The 13,735-nt window shown below is 37.5% G+C and overlaps 1 protein-coding gene across 1 annotated transcript in view; it reads left to right on the forward strand.

Annotated features, from left to right (window-relative positions):
• Positions 1–12,319, forward strand: part of vwa5b1 (von Willebrand factor A domain containing 5B1) — a 46,730-nt gene extending 34,411 nt beyond the window's left edge. The window contains exons 14-21 of the mRNA XM_067371852.1: positions 1,333–1,537; positions 4,047–4,337; positions 4,450–4,587; positions 4,769–4,900; positions 7,821–7,895; positions 8,153–8,222; positions 9,330–9,456; positions 11,636–12,319. Of these exons, the coding sequence (XP_067227953.1) occupies positions 1,333–1,537; positions 4,047–4,337; positions 4,450–4,587; positions 4,769–4,900; positions 7,821–7,895; positions 8,153–8,222; positions 9,330–9,456; positions 11,636–12,319 (1,722 nt within the window). The remainder of the gene's footprint in view (positions 1–1,332; positions 1,538–4,046; positions 4,338–4,449; positions 4,588–4,768; positions 4,901–7,820; positions 7,896–8,152; positions 8,223–9,329; positions 9,457–11,635) is intronic.
• The last annotated feature ends 1,416 nt before the right edge of the window (positions 12,320–13,735 follow it).

Genomic DNA, 13,735 nt, shown 5'->3' on the forward strand with positions numbered 1-13,735 from the left:
TTTGGCATTGTGATATTTTCCATAAGTTCAAACAAACAACTGTTCTGATTGACCTCTGGACCTGAACGCAGTACATAGCTGTCATAATGCTAAGTAAAAAAATAATAATACAAATATTTATTTGTATATTTATTGTTATTAATTTAATATTTATTTTTAAATATTTTAAAAAATTAAATATTTTAAAGTTGTTTTTTTTTTCAAGTGAAAATATAATTATTTAATATTTAAATATTATTATTAAAATGTTAACATATTTAAATAATATTTATGTACTTGTTATTATTAAATTATTTTGATATGTTAACATTTTAACAATATTTAAATATTAAATAATTCTATTTTAACTTGAAAAAACAACTTTAAAATATTTAATATTTATTTTTTTTTATATTAAATATTTTAAAGTTGTTTTTTTTCCAAGTTAAAATAGGATTATTTAACATTTAAATAATATTTATTTACTTGTTATTATTATTAAATTATTATTTTAATATTTTTCAACAATCTTTATTTAGGTAACATTTAAATATTTAAATTATTTAAATATTACCATATTTAAATAAAGATTGTTTATGTACATTTAAAAATGATTTAAATCATTATTTGTAATTTTAAATATTATTTAATATGCCTATTTTATTATTGAATTATTATTTAATATACCTATATTTATAATTAGATTTTGATGACTGGTAAATGTTTGTTTTTATAAATGTATATTCTGTTTGTGCATGTCTGCGCATTTACAAAGTAACATTAATAAAGATTGTTGTACTTTTCCCAAGAAATTTATGGTAACACTTTACTTAAAGCCTTCATATATAATGTATTACAAAAATATTTTTAATGCATTAATTATGCCTTGTAATGCACCTTAAAATTGTATGGTCTCCTCCTGAAAAATTGTAACCACAGTTATAATACAGTTTAATACTTATCTATTCATTGAACTCAACTTTAGGAAGTATAATGCATTAAAACACGACAAATTTCAGATGCAACATGGAATCTGTTAATATTAAAATACATTTTAACTTTAGTTACAATTATTTATGAAAAAATATAATGCATTATACATAAAGGCTTTAAGTAAAGTGTTACCAAATTAACATTCGTGCACACATGCACACAGCTCTGCTAGCATTACATGCACTCTTAAAGGGAAAGCACTCTTCAAGAGACATATGAGTGCTCTTAAAGGGTTAAATGTTCAGTTAAGCAGTTATAATAGTTTTGGATATTTTAGTTCCATTAAAGTACAGTGGCCTTGGCAAGATGAGCACAGAGTGAACAAAAGGACTAATGAACTGTTGCTCATTTCTCCAAAAGCCACAGTTGGCCAGCCTGTGTGCCACGTCCTCAAGAGGACGTCCCATACCTGCTCACAAACCTTCAGTGCAGCAACAAGAGGGTCTCCAGGGGGAGTCGAAGGCAGATCAGACCCACCATGGCCCCTCTGCACAGGGCCCTGTGGTGGAAGACGGCTCCAGGTCTTCAACAGACAGCCCTTCTCTGGGCAGCACCGGCGATGCGGGTTAGTCCTTCACTACAGTCCTCAAGTGCAAGAACAAAGACGTCTATTTCTGATGCATATTAATCTTAATGCTGCTTGGGCTTAGAGTTAAGCTGGCTTTTAACACTGTAATTTAAATACCCATAATCAGCTGCACAGTGTGTGGGTGTAGAGGCACTTAACATATACAGTTAGCGCTGACTGACTGAGAAACTATGAATCAGCTAATCAGTTGTAGTTGTAAAAGCCGTTCTCTCTCTCTATTTTATTCTGGAAAAAAAAAACATTGCTATAGTGTAATTTTAGTAATAGAGTCATTTTTCATATTTTGAACTGCTTTAACAATTTTTCATCAGCTAGATATCGCTCCTTGTGAATCTTTGTGAAGAGTAAAAACTCACCCACAAGCCGGTGGAGATAATATCAGTCTGTCTGTTGAAGGTCATATACTGTGGATGACTGTAAACACTTAAACTCCAAGGATTCAAACCTGGTACATGCATGGAATAAGATCTCTATAAAATGATTTTTGGAAATTTTAACAGAAAAGATACTGGAAAAGTTATAAAGATTCAATGGTCAAAAAGGGTGGGAACTCTGGGGTTAATGATAATTTGATGCATATTCTTTTTCATTTTTAAGACAGCAGTCAAGTTAGAAGTAATTTCAAAACTACTTTTTAAAAACACTTCAAGCTTTTGTGCCCCATCCAGCTGTTTTTTAAAGCATGAACATATGCTAAAAATGGTGTGTGAACAGAGTCTGGTGTACCTTAATTATGTTTCCCGGCCTAGTCAACTTGCTGTTTATGCTCTCAAAAAAAATGTACTTTTACTGTTCATTTCACACAAACCATCCTTGTTCACATTAATTAAACTCACTACATGAACTTCATTTTAGTTGTTTCTACTAAAAATGAGTATTGTCAGCTTTACTTAAGTGAAACGCACAAATTAATGTTGACATAACTAACTAGGCAGTGAAGGGACTTCATTAAAGGTGCAGTAAGAGATTTCTGAGAAACACTGTTGAAAGTGGATCGGACTGAGTGCAACAACACACTTGTAGCTAATCAGAAGTAAGTGGGTGTTTCCACTCATGATGGGGGAGGAGTTTGTGAATTTGGGGGCGGAGCTATCAAGATAGGGGTGTGATCCTCTTGGGTAGGGGCGTGTTTGTTTTGGTGATTTCAAATATCAACAGCGTTTCTCAGAAATCACTTACTGCACTTTTAAGAGAGTAAATTTAGGGATTAAAGTGTTATTTTATGTGTTTTTTTGTTACTTTATGTTACTTTACTTTATTATTTTGTGGTTACATTATGCAGAAGAGTAGTGCCTGTGTTTGGCTGTGAGCATTCATAGACGCATGTTTATAGGATGGAATTCCTGCTCTCAATTAAATTGAGTTTGTTCAACGAGTTTTTTTTTTTTTTTGAGCGCATTTCATAGAGTACATAGTTAAATGAGGTAAATTAAGTCAATAAATGTGTTCACCTTATGTAATAAAATTTTATAAATTTAACATAAGATTAAGTAAACCGCACATATAAATATTATGTAACAGTGACAAATTCAAATGATTTGTATTTACTCAAAGAAATTTTGTCAGCTTTACTTGAATTTCTTTTGTTCATACAACCAAATTGTTATTTGTACAAATTACTCAATATAGTTGCGTGGAACCACTTGACGCTGCTTTTTTAAGTAAATCCAACAATTCATTTTTTTGAGTGTGCCTGGTACACATTGTGCGATTTTGGGCTGTCCCAGACAAAAGATGACTAATCGTGGCGATTTCTCTGGTTGTGGCTTCAAAGGCGGTCATTCTCACTGCCTTGGTGACCAAAGATAGCCTTCGATAATTTTCTGACAGTGAACATCTCGCAGTGTGTTTGCTGCTATGACCTATGTCTACTGACTAGCCAATAAAAATGTAACATGAAATGTCGTATGGATCAACGCAACATGGCGCTAAAACTTTAAAATACTTACCTCAAGCTCCATTTGCAAAATTGGCATGCCAAGTTGCCCTCTTTACCTTAGCCATGTCCGCGTCCATATTCTCCTCTTTCGCTTCTTTTTTTTTTTCAGTGCACATTAAAACCAAAAATGCACAGTCTGTAGCAGGCAATAAGCCCAATCCTGTTCCTGGAGATCTTCCTTCCTTGAAAGTTCAGCTCTAACCCTGATCTAACACAACTTAACCAGCTAATTAAGATCCTCAAGAGCACTTGATAATTACAGACAGTTGTGTTGGATCTGAACTCTGAAGGTGGGTAGATCTCCAGGAAAAGGATTGGGTACCCATGGTTTTAGACAAATTACCAACTAGTTGATTATTCTTTGAGTTATTCTTCTAAAACATCCACTAGTCAGACCTAGAGCTTCAAGCGCAACAAGCAATGGTTTATTTGAACAGTTTTAACTTAAGCTCATTTAAGCTGTTATGAGCTCAACCAACTGTTTTGTGTTTTTCATCAGGGAATGCATCTGTTAATTCTCTGAATCGTATGTTTAATGTCGAACAGATGGATACACACATCAGCTTTGTGAAGTCGAAACGCCCCAAGATCCTCACGCACCAGAATTCAAGGCCAGTCATGGAAAGGGAGATTGCAAAGCGGTTGTGTCAGGACTGCTGTGTGGGAAACCCATGAAATGGGAGGTGATCTTTGACATTCAACCTTTCCTAAAAGGTCGAGAACGGGAGGAAAAAGTTCACGAGGACCTGTGGAACGAAACCTTCCATCACCTGGCAGGACGCTCCATTATTAAAGACTTTGAACATATGGCAGACAAAGAGTGTGAGATTGAGCATGGTGAGGAACTGGTTTGTCATTTAGCTGATGACCTTTTGTAGTTTGTGGGATTTGAATGTCTAATGTTCAAAAATTGACTGACTAAATCCCTCAGCTATGCTGTTTCTTGTAGGTTCTGGGAGAAGATACCAGCTTTATGCCATCCACACGAGCAAAGCCTGCAACATCTTGAGCAAATACACAGCGTTTGTACCTATCGATCTGGACAGCAATGAATATTTACCCACCTGCATTGAGTACAGCAACCCTGGTAAGTCATCCTTCTTGGTAAGCTTACAAGGCCGGACTGTTGCAATCATTACATCAAAGATACTGTTCTCAAGAAGATGAAAACAAGGGAGAGAGCAGGGAAACAGATGAAGCAGTCGCTCCTGGCTTAAGCAGACAATTAGATTATGGTAATGACTCTTTGTATATTTGTTTATCTCCAGGGGAGGATCATAAACGAAGTTCACACTGCAGTTCACGTTCCGGCAGCAGGAAGACCCGTGGCTACTCTGTAGGTCTGGGTCGGTCACAGTCAGGAGGTTTGTCTGGGCAAGATGATGCAGCATTATCCTACAGTAAGACTGAAGACAAAATACTGACTATTGGGCACATTTACATATGAGGAATTTTGGGAAGGAACTCTGATAGGTTATAAAAGACATATTATCCTTATATTCCATGGTTTGATCGTCTGGGATCAAACCATGGAATAGTAAATATGGTAAAAAGTTATGAAATTTGGCATACTTATTGAGGAGAGTCTCAACTTTTAATATACCCAATTTGGGGCCTCTATTTTCATTAGTAAGCAATTTAATAATTATTTATTGTTTAATTATTATTCATTAAACTTATTAATAAATGTTAATTTATTAGACATATTAATACATGTTCATTTCCAACATAATTTGGGTTCATTTTAAGCAAGCAGTACGGTAATTTTTAAACAATAGTTGAGTTAAATAAAACTACATAGCAGGTTGGGCAAACATTTAACCCAACCTCTGGGTTAAAACCACCCAACTTGGGTTGTTTTTAACCTAGCATTTTTTAGAGTGTAATAATTGTCATTGCCACCATGCTGAGGTACCCAAGCAGTTTGTTGACAGTGCTAATGGTCATGTGGTCAATGTTTAAAAATACTTTGGGATAACTAAAATTTGTCATTATCAATGTCTACCACTTTTTGGGAATTTCGAACAGATTCACTTACTATATACAGTGGGTACGGAAAGTATGCAGACCCCCTTTTTCCTCATTAATGTACACACAGCACCCAGTATTGACAGAAAAACACAGAATTGTTGACATTTTTGCAGATTTATTAAAAAAGAAAAACTGAAATATCACATGGTCCTAAGTATTCAGACCCTTTGCTGTGACACTCATATATTTAACTCAGGTGCTGTCCATTTCTTCTGATCATCCTTGAGATGGTTCTACACCTTTATTTGAGTCCAGCTGTGTTTGATTATACTGATTGGACTTAATTAGGAAAGCGACACACGTGTCTATATAAGACCTTACAGCTCACAGTGCATGTCAGAGCAAATGAGAATCATGAGGTCAAAGGAACTGCCTGAAGAGCTCAGAGACAGAATTGTGGCAAGGCACAGATCTGGCCAAGGTTACAAAAAAAATTCTGCTGCACTTAAGGTTCCTAAGAGCACAGTGGCCTCCATAATCCTTAAATGGAAGACGTTTGTGACGACCAGAACCCTTCCTAGAGCTGGTCGTCCGGTCAAACTGAGCTATCGGGGGAGAAGAGCCTTGGTGAGAGAGGTAAAGACAAACCCAAAGATCACTGTGGCTGAGCTCCAAACATGCAGTCGGGAGATGGGAGAAAGTTGTAGAAAGTCAACCATCACTGCACCAGTCGGGGCTTTATGGCAGAGTGGCCCGACGGAAGCCTCTCCTCAGTGCAAAACACATGAAAGCCCGCATGGAGTTTGCTAAAAAACACCTGAAGGACTCCAAGATGGTGAGAAATAAGATTCTCTGGTCTGATGAGACCAAGATAGAACTTTTTGGCCTTAATTCTAAGCGGTATGTGTGGAGAAAACCAGGCACTGCTCATCACCTGTCCAATACAGTCCCAACAGTGAAGCATGGTGGTGGCAGCATCATGCTGTGGGGGTGTTTTTCAGCTGCAGGGACAGGACGACTGGTTGCAATCGAGGGAAAGATGAATGCGGCCAAGTACAGGGATATCCTGGACGAAAACCTTCTCCAGAGTGCTCAGGACCTCAGACTGGGCCGAAGGTTTACCTTCCAACAAGACAATGACCCTAAGCACACAGCTAAAATAAGGAAGAAGTGGCTTCACAACAATTCCGTGACTGTTCTTGAATGGCCCAGTCAGAGCCCTGACTTAAACCCAATTGAGCATCTCTGGAGAGACCTAAAAATGGCTGTCCACCAACGTTTACCATCCAACCTGACAGAACTAGAGAGGATCTGCACGGAGGAATGGCAGAGGATCCCCAAATCCTGGTGTGAAAAACTTGTTGCATCTTTCCCAAAAAGACTTATGGCTGTATTAGATGTATTATGGTGCTTCTACTAAATACTGAGCAAAGGGTCTGAATACTTAGGACCATGTGATATATTTCAGTTTTTCTTTTTTAATAAATCTGCAAAAATGTCAACAATTCTGTGTTTTTCTGTCAATATGGGGTGCTGTGTGTACATTAATGAGGAAAAAAATGAACTCAAATGATTTTAGCAAATGACTGCAATATAACAAAGAGTGAGAAATTTAAGGGGGTCTGAATACTTTCTGTACCCACTGTATTTTTTATACAATCCACACACATCTTCACCAAAGATCCACTTTTGTATAATGACACAGAACTATGTATGTATGTGTCATGGTTCTGATAATACCGTATCAATTTGTTGCACGTTTAGTCAAAATATACACTATACTGTTCAAAAGTCTGGGGACAGTAAAACATTTCTAAAAGAAATTAATACTTTTGTTCAGCAAGGACACATTGATTTGGTCCATAGTGACAATAAAGACATCTATAATGTTACAAACGATTTCTATTTAAAATAAATTCTGTACTTTTTAGGTACTTTTTGTACTTTTTTTCAAAGTAGTTTGAAAAAAATGTTTATACAAAAATATTAAGAGGCATAATGTTTTTTGAGCAGCATATTAGAATGAATTCTGTAGGATCACGTGACACTGAAGACTGGAGTAATGATGCTGAAAATTCAGCTTTGCCATCAAAAGAATAAATTACATTTAAAAAAAATAATATGTAAATAGACAACTTACTTAAACAAGTTATTGGTGTGCATGGCACTGCAGTTAAACTGTACTAAAGTTCACATGAATCATCTTCAGCTCAGACACATTTACAAATGCACTTGTTACAAATGCACAGATGTGGTTCCTTAGTGCACATTCAGAAAACGTTTTTCAGTCTAATATCTGACATCAAAAGAACTTGTGTCTGCACCCTAAAACTCTTCTTTGATCTACAGATGTAGATGATGGATCCCAATCCCCTAGCAAAACTCCCTCCTCCTCCAGTTGGGAACGATGTAGCTCTTCTGAAGGTACTTTTGTCTAGCTGTCTGTATACATGTGGTTACTTCAGTTACTACAGTCCTGCAGGTGTCCAAGCATGTCAAACAAACACAGCAGCATTAATCACTCAAGCCTGTTGCTGTTGAATTCATTAGTAGGATTTGACCTAGAGGAGCATGGGTGAGTTTATTGAGTGCTGTTTGCCTTGGAGCGCAGTGTATTTGTTTGTGTATGTATGTTGGGCAATAGAAACTATCCGAATATCAACCTGCTCTCTCTCTTTCAGCTTCTCAAAGGAGTCCGTCTGTGACCTCCGACCACTCGCAGAGATCAGTCGAGAGCCTTTTCTCTGCCAGGTGGGTGTAGATAAGAGTGAACGAATTGGGGAAAGCATACCACGTCCACAAATCAAGTTTTACAATTGCAAACACTGTAATTCACAGAACACAAATGAATAATTCAGCAGTTTTCATCACTCCTGCACCATTGTTTTAAATCATGAGTCGAATTTGCATTTTGATTGCTTTTGGTATTCTGTTGGGTGCCTGTAATGAGTTCAGCTCTCACAGAAGACAGACATTCAGTAGTCATTAAAAAAATGTAAAGACAGGAGATGTGTAGACTGACAACACAACAAAGTTCTGCACAGGTATTTAGCCTCTTTTACAAATCATGTCACCATTATAGTTTGATGTGAAGTGCTTTCTTACACTTAAATGAGTCAGTATGAAAATTATCTTCAGGCAATGAGTGTTTGTTCTATTGATGTCAAAGGTTTCGCTATTAGCACTTTCCTTTTAAAAAATTAGCCTTCTTGAGTTTAAGTGAATATATGAGGTGAAGAATAATCAAGCCTGCAGAAGTGTGAAAAGTACAGGATGTTAGTCACACGCACTCGGTCTCAGTTTTAATTAGTGCTTGGCATTAAGAAATGTTGACTTCATAGGCAGAGGGGGAATGACTTCTAACCTTCAGGGTAAAGTTGTGGAGGTGGGGTTCTGTTTGTGATGTCACAAAATACTGTAGGTTTACTTCATGAATATTAATTAGGATGTACAAGAAATGGTTTTACATGCTTTGATAAATAAATAGTTTATGTATTAATCTTTCATTTTGATTTTGATCTGGGTCGTATCCTAATACAATTCAAATTCCCATATGTTAAGTAAATCAAACCAATATTTAAGACAAAAGATAGATGATACTCTAGACACCAAATTAAACACTTCCCTTTCGTGTCTGGAATCTCTTTCCCATTTTACCTCTTGCTGTCACTTGAAATGTCAGCCAAACTAATGACCAAAACGTGAGGAGCGGTGCTATCAGGGATGTGTACACGTCTCGCAAATTAATGAATGTGAAGGGGCACATTTCACCAAGAAAAAGCTCTTTAGACGTGTCTGTGCATTTAATGATGATAGTGAGGCACCAGAGTAAAAGGTATTGTTTCTTTTTGTCTCTAGCAAGCTGAGCCTGAGCAGGACGCGTCTGCTGACGAAAGCGGCCAGGGGCTTCATGAGCCGGTCACAGAGCAAAATGAGCAACTCAGTGGGAGAGAACGAAAATGACAACAAGGACTACATCCCTCTGGTTTCTGCTTTCAGGATGTTGATGCTCTGTGGTTTTAGTAGAACTTGCATTTAAAGTCAACAACATGAAATTAAAATTGCCCCTATATACCATTTTTAATGGATATTAAATTAAATTAAATTAAATTAAATTAAATTAAATTAAATTAAATTAAATTAAATTAAATTAAATTAAATTAAATTATTATATACACACATTCATATACAAACCCGATTCCAAAAAAGTTGGGACACTGTAATACAGGCTTCTAGTTGCTCAACTGTCTTAGGTCTTCTTTGTCACATCTTCCTCTTTATGATGCGCCAAATGTTTTCTATGGGTGAAAGATCTGGACTGCAGGCTGGCCATTTCAGTACCCGGATCCTTCTTCTACGCAGCCATGATGTTGTAATTGATGCAGTATGTGGTCTGGCATTGTCATGTTGGAAAATGCAAGGTCTTCCCTGAAAGTGACGACGTCTGGATGGGAGCATATGTTGTTCTAGAACTTGGATATACCTTTCAGCATTGATGGTGCCTTTCCAGATGTGTAAGCTGCCCATGCCACACGCACTCATGCAACCCCATACCATCAGAGATGCAGGCTTCTGAACTGAGCGCTATAACAACTTGGGTTGTCCTTGTCTTCTTTAGTCTGGATGATTTTGATATGTCTGACCACAGAACAGTTTTCCACTTTGCCACAGTCCATTTTAAATGAGCCTTGGCCCAGAGAAAACGCCTACGCTTCTGGATCATGTTTAGATATGGCTTCTTTTGTGACCTATAGAGTTTTAGTCGGCAACGGCGAATGGCACGGTGGATTGTGTTCACCGACAATGTTTTCTGGAAGTATTCCTGAGCCCATGTTGTGATTTCCATTACAGTAGCATTCCTGTATGTGATGCAGTGCCGTCTAAGGGCCCGAAGATCACGGGCATCCAGTATGGTTTTCCGGCCTTGACCCTTACGCACAGAGATTGTTCCAGATTCTCTGAATCTTTGGATGATATTAAGTACTGTAGATGATGATAACTTCAAACTCTTTGCAATTTTTCTCTGAGAAACTCCTTTCTTAAATTGCTCCACTATTTTTCGCTGTAGCATTAGGGGAAATGGTGATCCTCTGCCCATCTTGACTTCTGAGAGACACTGCCACTCTGAGAGGCTCTTTTTATACCCAATCATGTTGCCAACTGACCTAATAAGTTGCAAATTGGTCCTCCAGCTGTTCCTTATATGTACATTTAACTTTTTCAGCCTCTTATTGCTACCTGTCCCAAACTTTTTTGGAATGTGTAGCTCTCATGAAATCCAAAATGAGCCAATATTTGGCATGACATTTCAAAATGTCTCACTTTCAACATTTGATATGTTATCTATATTCTATTGTGAATAAAATAAAAGTCTGAGATTTGTAAATTATTGCATTCCTTTTTTTATTTACAATTTTACAGTGTCCCAAATTTTTTGGAATCGGGTTTGTACATACTGTGTATATATAAAGATTTAAAAAACAAAAACAAAACAATAAATCTGAGAACATGTGCTTGCATTATAATTTACATTAATTATATATTATATAGAAATTTATATGACATTTATATGAATTATATTTATATTGTATAGATGTATATTTTTTTATATTTAATATAAATTTCTATAGAACATATTCAATATTATATAAATATAAATTAAATTTTAAAATAAAATATAAATGTCATGTATATCATTGCAAAAATAAAATGGGTTGCAAACAACAACAATTGTTGTTGACTTTAAAAGGTCAGCATAACAAAATGCCTGACAAACTTCAGCTGGTAATAATGACATTGAGTGTGTTTCGTCCACTTGCCTCTATAAATAGCCGGTCAATACTCACCTTACAAGCAAAGGCAGGAGTCTTTACATATAGTGAGTAATAGATCTGGTGACATTTAACAAGCACCGATCAATATCTCATGATTGCTAGATCTAGTTAAATGTGATGTTCTATTTGAGTAGAATATATATGGGTCATGGGAATTACTCAAAGTAAACAGTGATGAGGCGTAACAAAATCAGAAGAGCGTATTTTTGAGGCTAATGTAATTGACAATGCTTAAAGACCTTAAACGGCTCCTTGAAGTTCCATCTCTGAGCTTGCTTATATGTTTAACCACTGATTAAATAGACAAAGCATTTCTACTTCCTGTTGCAGGTGTCATTGCAGCTGTCCTGTGGGGCGTTTGTGTTGGACAGTGCCTTGTGTGACGCCATCAACGTGCCCATGGACAAGCTGAAGTGGACGTCGCCCTTCACCAGCCACAGAATCAGCCTTACCCACGTGTCCCACTCCGGCTCCCGGCGCTCCGAGAGCCTGGAGGTCCACCGTGGATCCTCACCTCCTCCAAAAGACTCAGACTTGAACTCTGAATGTGAGGAGCTCATTTCCCGCACGTCCTCATCCTCTTTCCAGGCCCGAAGCCCTCGGATGGAGGGGGAGCCCTCGTTGCTGGGCAGCTTCTCGTCGATGTCGACCGAAGCCCCGCCCTCGCCCATCAACTCATTGTATGACAGCGGACGGGGGTCTGAGTCCGAAATTGCAGAGATGTCCCTATCTGGTTCCCCTGGGAGCCTGCAAAGAAGTGCGCAAGACCCCGAGGGGATGGTGTGGGCCACTGCAGTAGCTCTGGCCTGGCTGGAACACAGCTCAGCCAGTTATTTCATCGAGTGGGAGTTGATTGCGGCCAAAGCAAGCATGTGGCTAAATGAACAGATCATCCCAGAGGGCCGAGACCTGGCGTCGGTGAAAGCCGCAGCCAATCAACTCTTCATCATCCTCAGACACTGGGACGAAAACCTGCAGCTCAACATGCTCTGCTACAACCCCAACAGCATGTGAGTCCTTATAGGGTAGGGACTAAACTTCAAACTATGCTAAACGAGAGTTTTACTCTCCTTGATTTGTTTTAATGTTTATTGTGTGGGTTTTTAGTTTTATGAATAGAAATCGTATTTCATTACTATCCACCCAAAGGCCAGAAACATACTTTGCGCAGATATGTAGAAGCAAGCTTCCTATTGTACATATGTAACTTGCGTTCTTGCATTAATGTGGCAGTAACAAACCTGTAAAAGACTGTATCCACCTCAGAGTAAAGCCCGGTTCACAGCGATTAAGCAACATGATCCCATTCATTTCAACAGAGAGCTGGCAATTTCCGGCGACACGAGCGATAGTGACCATTGGCAACAGGATGTAGGCATGTACAGCGACTTGACAAATTATGTTTAACTTTAAGCAAATGAAGAGCGACTTTCGAGAACGACAACCAATAGGAGTGAAGTCAGATGGAGAAGTTAATTTTAGCAGTCAGCAACTTCCCTATAATTGATAGCCACAATGGTAAAGAGCACTTGCTGTTTCTCGTTCATCTTTAATATTAAGCATATTACAGTATAGTATTAGTATTTTCCCTCCTTCCTGATTTGTTGTCTACAACGTGGAATTACATTGGTGAATGTCAGCTTGGCTAAGCAACCAGTAGCGGGAACGCCCACAGTTACAGTTACTATTATTATTTTATATTCTGAGGTGAAGATATTGTTTCCTTTTAATGTTTGTGCCGTTAATTCAATCGTAGTACTATTGAAGGAAGTAATGGGAGAAGTAAATAGCTGCACTGTTGGCAATGCAACCCATACTTGCTGAATTCTGAATTGACACATTTCAAAACTGTGAAATCCAGTTTGCATACTGTAGCTAAAAGTGTTTGTGTTCACATATTTGCATAGAGTATATTCCGGGCCTGCACTACCCAAGAAAATTTGCATGTCTCTGTATTTTTTTGTCCATAAAATGGAGCTTGGATGTATTTTTTAGCTCGTCTCTGAAATAATAATGTGCATTTGGTTTAATGAACTGTCTGGTTGCTGCTTTGGAAGATTTTGTACCATAAACATTAATCGTACGAAGCCTTATAGTGACTTTGGTTCATTAGTTGATATGGTTGACTGCTACTATATATGTGGCATTTCAGGCCGTTTTAGCTATCAGAGGATCCAGTGACTTGATTTACACCATCAGTATAAGATGCAGTTACATGTATAACAACATACAATGTACATTAGTTTGCCTTTAAGATCATTAAAGATGTCAAATCGTGGCTGGAACGACACTTTCTATTGCTGTAAGAACTCTCCAGTCTTAAGTGCCTAACCCTGGACTGTTTCTGGACTGTTGACATGATCGTTGTACTGTTACTGCAATGCGTAAGCTAATTGATTCTTTTTTGAATTGTTATTACTTTGCTGATTA

Source organism: Chanodichthys erythropterus, chromosome 20 (assembly GCF_024489055.1).
Source record: "Chanodichthys erythropterus isolate Z2021 chromosome 20, ASM2448905v1, whole genome shotgun sequence".
Taxonomy (NCBI): Eukaryota; Metazoa; Chordata; class Actinopteri; order Cypriniformes; family Xenocyprididae; genus Chanodichthys; species Chanodichthys erythropterus.